General features: G+C 37.0%; 1 protein-coding gene across 7 annotated transcripts in view; it reads right to left on the minus strand.

Moving 5' to 3' along the window:
* Positions 1–14,549, minus strand: part of igsf9bb (immunoglobulin superfamily, member 9Bb) — a 105,010-nt gene that overhangs the window by 23,660 nt on the left and 66,801 nt on the right. For 5 of the 7 annotated variants that reach the window (XM_039686336.2, XM_089123418.1, XM_089123415.1 and 2 more), the window contains exons 8-14: positions 11,939–12,081; positions 9,904–10,044; positions 9,688–9,804; positions 9,447–9,597; positions 7,146–7,269; positions 2,169–2,344; positions 481–707 (exon numbers count right to left, since the gene is read on the minus strand). In XM_039686336.2, the coding sequence (XP_039542270.2) occupies positions 481–707; positions 2,169–2,344; positions 7,146–7,269; positions 9,447–9,597; positions 9,688–9,804; positions 9,904–10,044; positions 11,939–12,081 (1,079 nt within the window). The remainder of the gene's footprint in view (positions 1–480; positions 708–2,168; positions 2,345–7,145; positions 7,270–9,446; positions 9,598–9,687; positions 9,805–9,903; positions 10,045–11,938; positions 12,082–14,549) is intronic. The other 2 variants (XM_039686337.2, XM_089123416.1) reach the window with 1 other exon arrangement.

Below are 14,549 nucleotides of genomic sequence, written 5' to 3' on the forward strand. Positions count from 1 at the left end.
ATGTGCTCAAACCTACTGTAGAAAATAGCACATTACTTATTCATTTTGATGTTTTTGAATGCAAAAACCAAGCGAATGTCATAAGTTGACCTCAGACAACAATATTATAAAATTTAACAAGCCAGTTCATGACCCCTTTAAGACTTGAACTTGACTTGAGACTCCAACCTCTGATTACCTGAAATCACTAGAAAAATCAGTCCGCTGAAGGTTGTTGTAGTAGATTAAATCATTTGCATTCAAATGACAATATGCAAAACAACTACTAAACTTTTCATTACTTTGAGTAAACCTTAAGGAAGATTTCTGCCGTTTTGCTTTTTTTCTTCAAATTTACATTTTAGAAAATGTATTAAAAATATAATTTGCATGGCTTTCAAGTGGCCATAAAAGTTTATAGTTACAGTTTATTCTAAAATACTGCAGAAATGCCAAAACAAGCTTTGTGTCAAACTTTTGAAATTGTGATCACAGGTATACCTGAACCAGGTCTCTAGCCAAGAGCTCTGTCTCTCCAGCAGGAATTGCATCATCAAGGACATCCCACCTCTCCCCGAGGCGGAAGTCCATGATGTAGTGATCAATTGGTGACGTGTGATTGGCTGGAGGGATCCATGTGAGTAGGACTCCCTGCTGTGTCCGGTTGGCTGTGAGGCACCGTGGTGGGGTAAGCAGCACCAGTGGTTCTGGGGTACTTATAGGAAATACTAGAAGGAAGAAATCAAAACACTGTATCATTATAATATGCAGATATTATGCTCAAGAAATATTTCTCATTATCATTAATGTTGAAAACTGTTGTGCTGCTTAATATTTTTGTGGAAATCATGATACTTTTTTTCAGGATTCTATAAAGAATAGAAAACAAATTGCATTTATTTAGAAAATAAATATTTTCTAACATTATACATGTATTTTCTGTCACTTTTGGTCAATTGACTGCATCCTTGCTGAAACTGCTCATAACTTTCTGAAAAATAGTGTTTTATAAGCGATAAATATGCTAATATTTTTAGTATTTTTTGCTAGTATTAGTATTTTTTTTTCTAGTAGCTTTTTGGTAAAAGCATTTATATATGATGCATTATAAAAGGTATTCATAATGTACATTATAATGCATTTTATGTTTTCATAAATAATTGTACCCAAAGTTAAAAAGCATTATAATATGTGCAGATTAATTGTTACATCTGAAATTGGTTGTTTGTCATGATATGTTTTAATCTATTATACTTTCTAAAGTATTGGGACACCTGACCATAAAACCAACATGGACTTAAATTACATTGCATTCTAAATACATAGACATTAAAATGGAGTTGGTCCAACCTCTGCAGTTTTAACAGCTTTCACTTTTCTGGGAAGGCTTTCCACAATAATTTGGAGATTTTCTATGGGAATTTTTAGCCATTCAACCAATAGTGAATGGATGAAATAGCCAAAAGGTCTAAATGGACGTTGCTTTGGTTCAACGTCAGTCATGTTTATGCAGATTACAGTTGCATGCAGAATATCTAGCAGGGATGAAATTTCACAAAGTGATTTAGTACAAAAGTGGCATCCTATACACAGTATCACAGGTGAAATCACTGAAATCTACAAAACCCTTTTTTTTCACCCAATTGTAAATGCAGACTGCATGGCTAGGTGATGATTTCATACAGCTGTGGCAATGTGCCTGACTGAAACAACCAAATTCAATAATTAGGAGGTGTGGCCCAATACTTTTGTCCATATGGTGTAATATACAGGTGAAACTCGAAAATTTCAATACCATGCAAAAGTTTCAACTTAAAATGTGAAACTAATATATTATATAGACTCATTACATGCAAAGTGAAATATTTCAAGCCTTTATTTGATGAGTATGGCTTAGAGCTATACAACCTTTTCACAATATTCTAATTTTGAATTTGGGGTTTTCATAATCATCAAATGTACTTTTGCACAATATTCAAATTTTTTGAGTTTCACCTGTTGTTAGAATCAAGAATGTGTAGCTTTTTTAGAAGTACTAAAACAAATCTGTAAGGAATCATAAAATGTTAAGAGTCAGAATTTCAACTTTCATCGCTTAATTCTTAGCGCTTCAATCCCTACAATAAAATGCACTTCTGTCAGGAAGGGATGAACTTGTCACTGAATGTTGGATCGCACGGCTGACCAACCTAGTGTGTTCACAGTGACGACCTCGCTGAACGGGCCTGTCCCCAGCTTGTTCTGGGCCAGGACGCTGAACTGGTAGGCCGTCTCAGGCTCCAGGCCTTGCACAAGGAGCCAGTGCTGCCCGCTGGGCACAGGCATGGACAGCCAGTCATGCGGTCCTAACTGCTCCCTCTTCACCCTGCAGGAGGAATCACATGCACAGATGGAAAAAATTGTCATGCATGCACATACGCTTGGATAATGATTATCACGTCGCTCACAACACTGATGACAGCACTGCCTGCAGCTTGACGGAAAAAGACAGCTTGTTTGGCTCAGTGTGAGTGCTCAGTGATATCCAATATTACAAAACTTATTACATCCCTTTTCTCTGGCTCTCTTGGGAATGACCTATGGCTTGAAATGAGTCTTATGGACAATACATCTCTTACAGGAAACAGTAAGAATGGCTGCAATGTTTTGGATAAGTGGAATAGAAAGTATTTAGAATAGGGTTCAATACGCAAAATTAACTATTAACCACGACGTGTGCAATAAACTCGAATGACAGCTAGTTGTTAAGTTTGGGTAATCGGTAGGATTAAAGGTACAATATGTAACAATTTTGTAATAAAATATCCAAAAATCACTAGCACAGTGTGATATATTACCTGCAGTTGTGTACTTACAATATCCCAAAAGTCTCCAAAGATTTTTATTTCAGAGAAATTCCAATTTTAATTTTGAATTTTAAGTGGTCGTCCCAGAAAAAAAATATCGCCTGTCAATGATGCAATAACTACGCTATCCATGGTTTCCGTTCATATTGCCATAGCCATGACGCAACCATGGCGACAGAGGTGGACAACTGCATAGTGCTCAACGTTTAGCGGCGCGCAGTTCTCGTTTCTCAACATGATGAAATGTTAAAATATGGTGAGTATGTTATTCTAATGTTGATCTAGCCTTCTGCTAGTTTCGTATAGCAAATGAACTAACACGTAGTATAACATTATAACTTTCAACACACATTTAAATGTTGTTTAGTGTAACGTTAGAGCAAGTGAAGCAGCGCTGCGTTACCTCACAAGTTTAATTCGTCTAATAAACTAACATGTGTGAGTAATCCAGCACTTGCCGGGAGTTCGGTAGAATTAAATGTCCTCTTTCCATGTGATATCTGTCTCTTTAGCAATTGCAACCTGCTTCATAGCACCGTAATGTTAAAAAACATGAATGTTTGCACTCAGCCATTAACATTATAAGATCCATCGGCTTGACAGAAAGTCCCATCATTTAGCTCATCACTGCGTCATCAACCTACGCCGTTGTTATTGTTGGAAACTGCGCCCTCTTGTGGTGAAAAAAACTATATATTGTGCCTTTAAGTGATGAAGAATATAATCTTGCAGAATAAGGCATTAATATGTGATTTACAAGTACTAATAAACAGCCATTGTCCTAGTAATATGCATGCTAACAACGAACTAAGTTAATAGTGAGATCTGGACCCCAAAATATTACTGTATATTTTAACATTTAGATTTTTTATATTTACAATGGATTGTTTTTTTTTAGCTACAGAAGCCAGTGACGACAACACTACAACCAGTATTCTGATAAACTTCTGCTCTTGGCATGCATGGAATGACGCCTGACGGATGTCCTATTGTTCCTATTGGTATGAGTCAGAATATTCCACTGAGGAGTAATTGATCACTTCCTCCATGCCCTTATAACATGAGAGTTCACAGGCTCTTGAGATGTGTGTTATTCACAGCATCTCAGCGGTCGCTTAGAACCTTTCCTGCAATACACAGGAAGTCGCAGGAACGCGGCAACTATCTGCGTCAATGAGGTTGACGGAAGCTGTTGTTTAATCTCACGTGGGTCACCTTTAAAGGCCATTCACACATAACCTTTAAAGCATGAGTCACACTGCCCAATGTTTCAAATGGCACCTTTAGTCAGCTCTTGGCACAGGCCTCCGATCGTTCGGGTACCTGGGGTGGACACATCAGGCCAGTTGATAATGACAGTCTAAAAAAAAGTTTGATGCAGAAAGGTGAGGGAGGCCTGGAGGGTCCTCCGGAGGACCTTCTAATGCCTGTGTGGAGTTCTCCATTACTGGAAGGACTCAAGTTGGTAGTCTGTACAGACTATGAGGAAATTGCGCTCAGCATGACATCAATCTGTCAGCAAAAATAACATTGAAACGGAATTTGATTCTGATCTTGGCAATGTACATGGAAATAAATTTCTTGATAAGCGAAGTCAGATGAAAGTTCATGTATGTTTTTTTTTTTTCAATCTTAAAGCCACATTGTTTTTCCACGAAGAAGACTAATATATACAGGTATATATATATATATATATATATGGTGTAATTATTTGGCCAAAGATAGACAATGTATACTGCTACCTCTCCATTTTTTTTTAAACAATTTCCAAAGAAATGACCACAAGCACTCATATGTACAATACTAAAAAAAAAAAAAGCCTCAAGATTTTAATATGTCAGATTTGAGCAAAAAATTTGAAATCGGGCACCACAAATGTACGGTATATGAATAAGCAATACCAATCAAACATTTGTTTTTTTTAATTAATAGTTTTATTAGCAAGGATTCATTAACTTATGTATTTATTTTGTATTTTTCTATTTCACATAAATGCTGTTAGTTTAACTTTTATATTCAATAAAGAATTTTAAAAATATATATAATACAGTTTTTAGATTGATTTCTGAAGGATCATTTGACATTGAAGACTGAAGAAATGGCTGCTGAAATTTTTGCTTTGCCATTGCAATAAATAATATTTTATGATTATATTAAAATAGGAAACAGTTATTTTAAAATTGTAATTATATTTTACAATATTGCTGTCATTACTGTATTTTGATCAATGCATCCTTGGTGAGCATAAGACACTTCTTTCAAAAACATTCAAAAATCATACTGACATATAGTATATATGTCAGAAGTGTATATATATATATAAACTTCCCCTTGCATCTTCTATAATCTCTAGACTTTCCCCTCTTTTTCTCCAAATGTGTCTCGAAACTCTCAAGACTACATTGACTATTTACATACTATTGACTATTTTGAAAAGGACTGAAATCTGTCACCAGAGCTTGTAACGGTCTAAACCTGTTCATGCTACATTCCCATTAAACATGGCTGCCATCTGTTTCCTGGTGTGACATTGGAAAAATATGTTCTAAAAAGAGTAAGTAGCAAAGACACTATTAAAGGAGCTTTAGAGACAAACGATTGATGTTCTTCCTCGTACCCGTCGAAACAAAAACAAAAAGCATGTGTCATTCTATAGGGGCAGGAGCACATAGAGCTATAGAATGCTGATATTCCGGGTGAATATCGCAGAGGACAGCGCCAAAGAAGGAGCAGAATCACAGGGATGCAGAAGCGCTGGCATGGGTGGAAGAGAGATGAAGAGAGGCGAAGGAGACGAACGTGCTGAGCCAGAAGCGAGAGTTTGCCGCAATGGTCATGTCAATAACAAGAGTACCTCCGAAACCTATAACCTCTTTTAAACCTGATCATCACCTTACCAGAGCAAGTAATGGAAACATATAAAATTACGTTACAGTAAATACTTACTTGCAATTGCTGGCTCTCTGCATACGGTTACAATATCAAAAACTGTTAAGCACTGAACTGTGAGAAGGCACAAGACAAAGTCTTTATATTAATAAATACTTTTCATACATCACATCTATCAGGGATTAATATCTATCAGGGCTGAATAAATACTGTATGTACAAACTGAAGGTTCACAGCACCAGCCAAACATTGTCAGTTCAATAAGCTGGACTTGTAGTTGATTAATTAGCATCTAAAGTTCTATTGTACTTCAACATCATTGTTTAGAACTTAATTTGATGGGGTTTTTTTTATGTTAAATCACCCTCATGTTGTTCCATTGTATTAAGAGACATTTCTCAAAATATATTTTTTTGTGTGTTTCACAAAAGTCATACATGTTTGGTAAGACATGGCAGTGAGAGAAAATAAAGTAGAGAATCTTTCATTATTGAGTGAACTATTGTGAACTTTTATGTGTCTCTAAACTGTCAAGACTACATTTCATGACTATTTATAGCTTGAAAAGGACTGAGATCTGTCACCTTGTAACGGTCTAAACCTGTTCATGCTACATTCCCATTAAACATGGCTGCCATCTGTCATTATTGAGTGAACTATGTCTTATTTTTCTCACAGTATATGAATGGGTCTGTATGTAAACATGGAAATATATAGCTGCCTTTATATTTTAGGAAAGGGTCACTGTGATTAAATAAAGAATAATAACAATAAAAAGGCCTTACCCTAACATACTGTAAATGTGGCTTCCATAACTATAATCAGCAGTAGACTGTTCCTTCTAAATCACATGAACATGCCATTATTTTTAGTGTGCTGAAGTGATTAAAAAGCAGTCTAACTGCACACAAAACCAAAATGGTCTTGTCATCTTAATAAGGTACTTTGCATGCAGCTCAACTCATAACAACTCCGTAGAGGGATTTTACTGCCAGATCATTGCATTCCAATTCTATCGTTATGAGCCAGATTAACATGGCCAGCATGCTAGGGAACTGCTTGTTGAGGGGGAAAAAAAACTCTCGACTAGTCATGAAATGATTATCTTTGACTTTCCGGGAAAAAAAAAAATATTTGGAAGTTAAGAACAGTACTTTGAAGAACAAACTAACCTTATTGCATTCATGATATGCACTACAACAATCCCTAACTATGTTTCTATATACCCCAAATTATCTCCTTAAAATTTTAGCTCCATTTCCATTAATATTAAAAGTATGGAAGGCCCTGCTGGTCATCTCACCCTCTGGGGGAAAGGTTTTGCCCCGTCCCACACTGTGCCCCCAGATGTAGCAGCCTCACAGCAGCAGCAGAGCTTAGGTCAACAGTTAGGAAAAGAAGCAGAAAGCGAAGCATGCTGGGATGACTCACACATGGCCGTACCAGACTGAGAATGTCTGCTCAAAGCCGCCATCGTAACCAGATTCCCACGAGACATTGGCCGAGGTCGTCGAGACCGAAACGTGGACTTTGGCGGGGGCGTGTGGGCTTGTGCCTGTGGGAAGAGGACAGCTTGTGTCACACTTGATACAAACACACACTTGTACACAAAAGCTAAATCAAGGCCTCACTCATTTAATTTCCTAAAGCGTTGCCCGTAGAAACCCTCGATCAGAGCGATTAGATCACTTGTCTTAACACAAACACTTGCGCTAACACTCAAACAGAAACAGTGTGCATTATTTATCCTTTATCCCTTATTCAACAAATAACCGTTAGCTTGTAGCTTTGCTTTCGAGTAAAATAATCCCTCTATACTAAGACACTGAAACATTTCTACAGTTTGAGTTCGCTCACAGCATATAATACCCCTCAGAGACCTGACCTACCAATGGACTTTTACAGAGAGCTTTTTGTGAGGAACTCACTAAATAGATAAAAGAGAAAACCTACCGTTTAGCTTAACAGCTGCTGATCAGGGACTCAACAAAGATTCTTTAACTGACAGCTACACAAATCCAAACTGTGTCCACAATGGATACGACAGGGCAGTGGGCGATATAAGGACTTAGCCGGCAGTGCTGCTTTATACAGTAGCTGCACAGGTTGCTAATAAAAATAGACCATGGCGACATTAGCATTTGTGCTACTCTCCTCAGTTAAACCTATCAATTAAGTCTTAATATATGTAAGACACTGCATCAGCTACTGTTAATAGCAATACAAGTAATCTTTGCACCCAAAAAATGCTTCACATGAGATGAAGACTCCAGTCATACTCCCTTTTACTCAGTGACCTGTTTACTTTTTTCAAAATACATTACACAATATGCCTTAAAATAAAATATTGAGCAACATATATCAGTATAAACAGGGTTCCCATAGTTCTCTACTAATTAATTTCCTTTTTTGGCTTGATATACTGTACAAGAATTAAGAAACTGGATAAAGATTTTTATTATTATTATTATTTGGATTCAGACAATTCACAAATGAGTCATGAACCTGTTGGACCAAAGCCTTAAAAGAACAATTTGCTCAAAGTTTTAATGAATAGAAACTAAAAATAAACCTTTTTTTTACTGAAAAAAAAATATTATATTAAATGTATAATATATAAATATTATATAAAATCATATCAGAATAAAAACTAGAAAAATGTATGTTGACTACAGAAATTATCACTTTAAAGCTACACTGTGTGATTTTTACCCCCATCTAGTGGTGAAAAGGTATATGACCATCCAGTGAATATTAGTTTCTGTTCCTCTCAATTCCGATTTCGTTTTAACTCCTACGGTGGCCAATGTAGTCCAAGATTAACATGGCTTCCAGTTTGACCTCGTCCATGAGTGTTAACTCGTAAATGCAAAAGGCAAAGCTTGAATGGGCTCTATGCACGGCGGTATTTCCGGTGAAGCATTAGGGATGCTCGATAACTTCCGCCGATCGTAGAGTCCAATGCAATACCGAGAATTTATATTGAATTTTATACTCCATGGTTATACTAAAGAAACGTTAGTCACAAAAACAGATAAAACAGACACCCCTCGTTGTGTTTATGCTTCTTTTTAAAATTATATTAAATAAATATAACTATATATAAAATTACATCTAAACGTATGTACGTTTCATTTCAAAGACTGGAGGACAGTAAATTTTGAAGACTCCAATATAATCCCGTTTTCCTCGGTTCTCCTCCGCTTTAATCTGCACAACCGGAAATGGACGAGCATCCTTGCGTCAAATGCGGAATTTATGCGTGCATATAGCCCATTAACGGGTATGTCCCTCTTTGGCTAATGTACTTTCAAGATGGAGGGGCAACATGGCGACCGACATTAGAACCCCTTACCCGTATGTATTTTCAATGGCATATTATACACTCACGAGAATACTTTATTACTTGAACGAAGTAAATATACATTAATGAGCACATATATTTTTGAAAGAACGAAGTGTTTTTACCTATGAATAAACTAAAAAAGTTACACAGTGTAGCTTTAAAAAAAAAAAATCCCTTTTCATGACCATGGGAACCCAGAGTCAAAAACCACTGACGTCCAGCAAAATATAAACAAAAAATGCATTATGCACTTTTAAAAAAGTAGCAGGGTTGAGTTTGTGTGATGTAATATGATCAAAAAAACATTGCTGTATGGAAGAATCACTTTATTGCAAGTAGTATTTGTGCATCATGAAGTTGCACCATTTGTCTCCTACGCCTCCTACCAATTACTAGGAGGTGCGTGCTGGCAGTGATGCTCGTGGCGACATTGGAGGCGACACACTCCCACTCCCCATGGTCCTCCTTGCTGAGAGATTTGAACTGTAAGCTGCCTCTTGGTAGGACGTTGTGCTTGCTTCTGCTGGGCTTCCCTACCTTCTCCAATAAAAGAAAACAGTTCTAGCAAGCGGTTGGGTTGACAATGATACAGGATCCTCCTCAAGGATCGTTATGGATGCGGCTTACCTTTCTCCATGTAATGTTGGGGAATGGGTCTCCTTCTGCCTCACAGGGGATGACCAGCTCTCGACCAGCCTCCTGCCTGTACTCCCCTCCAGGAACCACCAGAAATTTGGGTGGGTCCTATCCATTGCCAAACACCACGTCATATTGATTCAAATTGATGATGTAATTAATAAAATGTAAAAAAAAAAAATATATACTACAAGTGTAATTCTCTACCTTTAGCACCAGGGGGGCGGGAGGGGACTGTCCCATTGTACCGAGGCTATTGTAAGGCACGCATGTGTAGGTGCCGAGAGAGTCCTCTGTCACCTCAGACACTCGAATGCTCCCATCTTCCATTTGGCTCCAGCCAGGGTACTGCAACAAAGAGAAAAGTCCCATCAGACCCATGCAGCATACACAACCAGACAGAGCAAACCATTTTCCAGAAGCTCTAACAGTACAGCATGATGCTTGCAACGCTAAGTTTTGATGCCCAAGTTTGATTCCCAGGGAATGCAAAAACTGACTTTGTACACTGCCGTTCACATTTTGTGGTCAGTAAGCTTTTTAATCGCTTTTGAAAGAAGTCTCTTATGCTCACTTAGCCTGCATTTATTTTTTAATATATTTGAAAATGTAATTTCTTCTTAGAAAAGCTTAATTTTCAGCATCATTACTCCAGTCTTCAGTGTCACATGATCCTTCAGAAATCATTCCAATATGCTGATTTGGAGAAAATATTCTAAATATCATTAATGCTAAAAAAAAACAAAAAAACAAGCTTTGCTGCTTGATATTTTTGTGGAAACCATGATACATCTTTTCGAGGATCCTTTGATACATATACAGTTATACAAAATATATACAAAATATACAAAAGAAGTTATTTAAAAAAATAAATCTTAACATTATGAACCTCTTTATCATCACGTTTGATCAATTTAATGTGTCCTTGCTAAACTAAATGTGTACCTGCTTCTTCTTTTTCAAAAAAATAAATAAATAAAATAATAAAAAATAACTTAATAAGCCCAAACTTTTTAACTTCAGTGTATTTTGAATAGAATGTAAATTCCTTTGTATAAAACTATGCATTGCATGCACAATTACATGTACAATGTAAAAATCGCAAATTCAATAAGCACACTGTATGGATATAATCACTGTATGAAAAACTCATCTGCAATCAATTTGAGTGTAATGGACACACTGAATAATATCACTTATGAATGAATGTACTAAAAAGTGGAGGGGACATATTATTAACCTCATCAGCTTGGATCAGGAATATTAATTAGGTGATGTAACAATTGCCTGCCTAGTCCATGCTGAAAGGCAGGTACAGTAAGTGGGTACAGTCTCAAAAAAAAAAAAGGTACAAAAGCTGTCACTGGGGCTGTACCTTTTCAAAAGGTACACTATTGTACCCAAAGGCTGCATATTTGTACCTTAGTGGTACATATTAGCACCTGAAATGTCCATATTAACACCTAAAATGTACATATTAGTAGCCGAATATACATATTAGCACCTAAAATGTACATATTAACACTTAAAATGTACATATTAGCACCTTAAATGTACATATTAACATCTAAAATGTACTTATTAGCATAAAAAATGTACATATTAGCACCTAAAATGTACAAATTAGCACCTAAAATGTACTTATTAGCACATAAAATGTACATATTATCACCTAATATGGACAAAAGTTTACCTTTTGAAAAGGTACAACCCCAGTGACAGCTGTTGTACCTTTTTTCTGAGAGTGTATTAACCATAACCAACTAGTAGACCGTTTAAGTCATCATTTCACAAGGCTGGGTACAGCTTTTTCTTCATACTGCATCAGAAACACCACCAAAAAGAGGGGGAACAAGCTTTTAAACTGACTAAAACCCCCTTGTTCTAATGGTTGCAACACCTCTGATGAGCAGTACAACTTTTGCATTCAGTGAAATGTATGAAGTGGATTTGCTCTCATGCTCTTGGGATGTAACATGATAAGCCTACACATTTTCAGCTGCATGGACACTATCCTTTATTAAAGCCAAGTGCACTGAGGAGGAACAGGCTTTGAGAATGAAAGTGATTTCCTGTTACTTCATTAGGGTCAGTTATTCCCCACTTGGATTTACTGAAGAAGAGCCAGTGCGAGACTATGAGATCAATGTAACCTGTGAATGAAACCCATCTGCGAGAGATCGTTGAGACCCACGTGACCGCATCTGTGAAAAGACTGAGATCATTGTCCAGCTGGACTCACCTTCTCTATCCGCAGAGGCAGGCCATCTTTTTTCCACTTCACTGAAGTGACAGGCGGGTTGGCATCTACCGGGCAGCGGATGTACCCCGGCAGTCCGATGGCCACGTAAATAACGGGCGGCATGTTTACCACACGGGCAGGGTCTACAGGACACAATGATAGTAGAAACATTAAATACAGCATAAAAGCTGTGCTGTTATAACATTAGACATCGAGGGTTTTGTGCATTGTAAACTGTCAGTGTAAATCAGTGTGTGAGATGAGACAAAAAGATCTGAACCAGCTCAGATGGAGATGATTACTCAGCTAATCAGAGTACTGTACAGTAAGTGCCTTGGGAACAGATGGGAAAAAAGTAGCTATTGCCTACATAACTGAAATACAATATTTTGTTTATATTTTCAAAAGACATATGAGTGATGTTTGTTTACCCATGTAAAACTCTACAAAACATGGACAGTTGAAAAGACATGGCAAGGATCTTGTGCAGATTTTTATTATTATTATTATTGAGAGCCCGAAAAACAAATAAGACCCCAAATGCCAATTCTCGTCACTAGATGAATGACTAAACAGGCAGGATGTACTGTAATGTAAGACACTTTTTCAAGGAAACTGGTTTAAGATCAGCTTCCAACCATAACATACTGTATGTCTAATGATATAGACAATTTTAAGCAAGCCTTAGATATAACTAAACAACTAATGTGTGACGATTTGTATTGCGTAGAACTGCCCTTTAAGTATAGATAGATAGATAGATAGATAGATAGATAGATAGATAGATAGATAGATAGATAGATAGATAGATAGATAGATAGATAGATAGATAGATAGATAGATAGATAGATAGATAGATAGATAGATAAAAAGATAAATAAATATTCAAAAGTTTGGTTTCAGATTTTAAAAAAAAGGATGCATTAAAGTAATCAAAGGTGACAGTAATAACATTTATAATGATACAAAAATGTTATATTCATGAAAAAACTGCATCATGGTTTTCACAAAAAAAAACAGTTTTTAACATTGATAACAATAAGAAATGTTTCTTGCATGCCAAATCAGCATATTAGTATAATTTTGGAAGAATCACGTGACACTGAAGAATGGAGAAATTATGCTAAAAAGTCAGCTTTGCCTTCATGGCAATGAAACGACATTTTACAATATATTGAAATAGAACACAATTATTTTAAATTGTAATAATATTTTACAATATAACTTTATTTTGGATGCAACCTTGCAACCTTGGTGAGCATACTGTAATTGATAAAAAATAAATAAAAAAATCTAACCATCTCCAAACTTTTGAATGGTAGTGTAAATAAATCAACAGTCCATCAGACATGGTTTTATTCTTTATATCAACTGTACATATACACAGAATTGTGTGATATAATAGGCAATGAAGGATACATATTCTACTGCCTTCAAAATCAACCAGATGTTGTGAAAAGCCACTATTAATAGTGTTTTCATCAGTTCCCGAAAAATTAGCAAGAGGATGATTTCTGACCGCTTTTTCCTTTATTATAGACCATTTTGCAAGATGTAAACAACACTGGTCCAGAAGCACTTCCTGTTTCAGTTTTATACTACATAAAAGCTGGGATAAAATACAACCAACAGAACATTTAAAACTGAATCAAAAAGTTAAACAAACATCTTTAAGATATTTTCTTTACATGTGAAATAAAGAAATCAGTTACAAACTGAAACAGGAAGTGTTTCTGGACCAGTGTTGTTTACATCTTGCAAAATGGTCTAAAGCGAAGAGTATCAATGATGCTGTAAAAGAGATTCAGTCGTGTGTGACTCATAAATCACCGTCTCTCATTAGTGAAGACACCAGCCAACCGCAGCATGCTGGAGAGCGAGAGGGAGCGGCGCTTTGAAAAAATCCACTGCTCCATCTTAAAACCAGGTCTATTTTTAGCACAAGTGGAGCTGTGGGACGGGATGGCGGGAGGAGTGGACCAGAAAGAAGTGTGGAGTTGGAAAAAGAACGGAAAAAGGGAGTCGTGAGGACGAGGGGAAGGAGGAGGGAAAAAGGAGCAGACCTGCAATGCCGTCATCTGTCTAAAGGGGGCGCCAGCGCCCACGCTAACAGCCTGCCGGAGTGTCTGCAGGTGACGTCACTGCAGAGAAGAGGGTTTCCACACAGGATGATGTCATCCCTTTACATTCCCCCCTCCTTTTTTCACTTACTGTCAAATAGACTTTCTCTCCGCCTCTGCTCGCTACACACATGGGCGAAAAGACTATGTGCCGGTGGATGAGACGGTTTTAGAAAACAGGTGAAAATTTCTGCAGTCAGTCCCTCTCTGGGAATTCTGCAATGATGTAATCCCTTTCCGCCACTTCAACGGAGACAAGCCGGTCCGACACAGGCTGATCTGCTTCCTCCGAGCGAGGGAATTTGGAACGTCTGTTACCTTGGATACCACAGCCAATTTGCAGCGCTCATTCCTGTCACTATTTACTGCAAATGCAACATGATTGTGTATTTTCCCTGCTTTTTTTTTTTCGTCTAGAAAAGCCACAACACAGGTTATTTGCATCAGTCTATAGGAGTGGAGGACGTGAGCCATGACTGAGTGATCTGCTA

Source organism: Pimephales promelas, chromosome 19, assembly GCF_988280905.1.
Source record: "Pimephales promelas chromosome 19, fPimPro1.hap1.1, whole genome shotgun sequence".
In the NCBI taxonomy this organism is placed as follows: domain Eukaryota; kingdom Metazoa; phylum Chordata; class Actinopteri; order Cypriniformes; family Leuciscidae; genus Pimephales; species Pimephales promelas.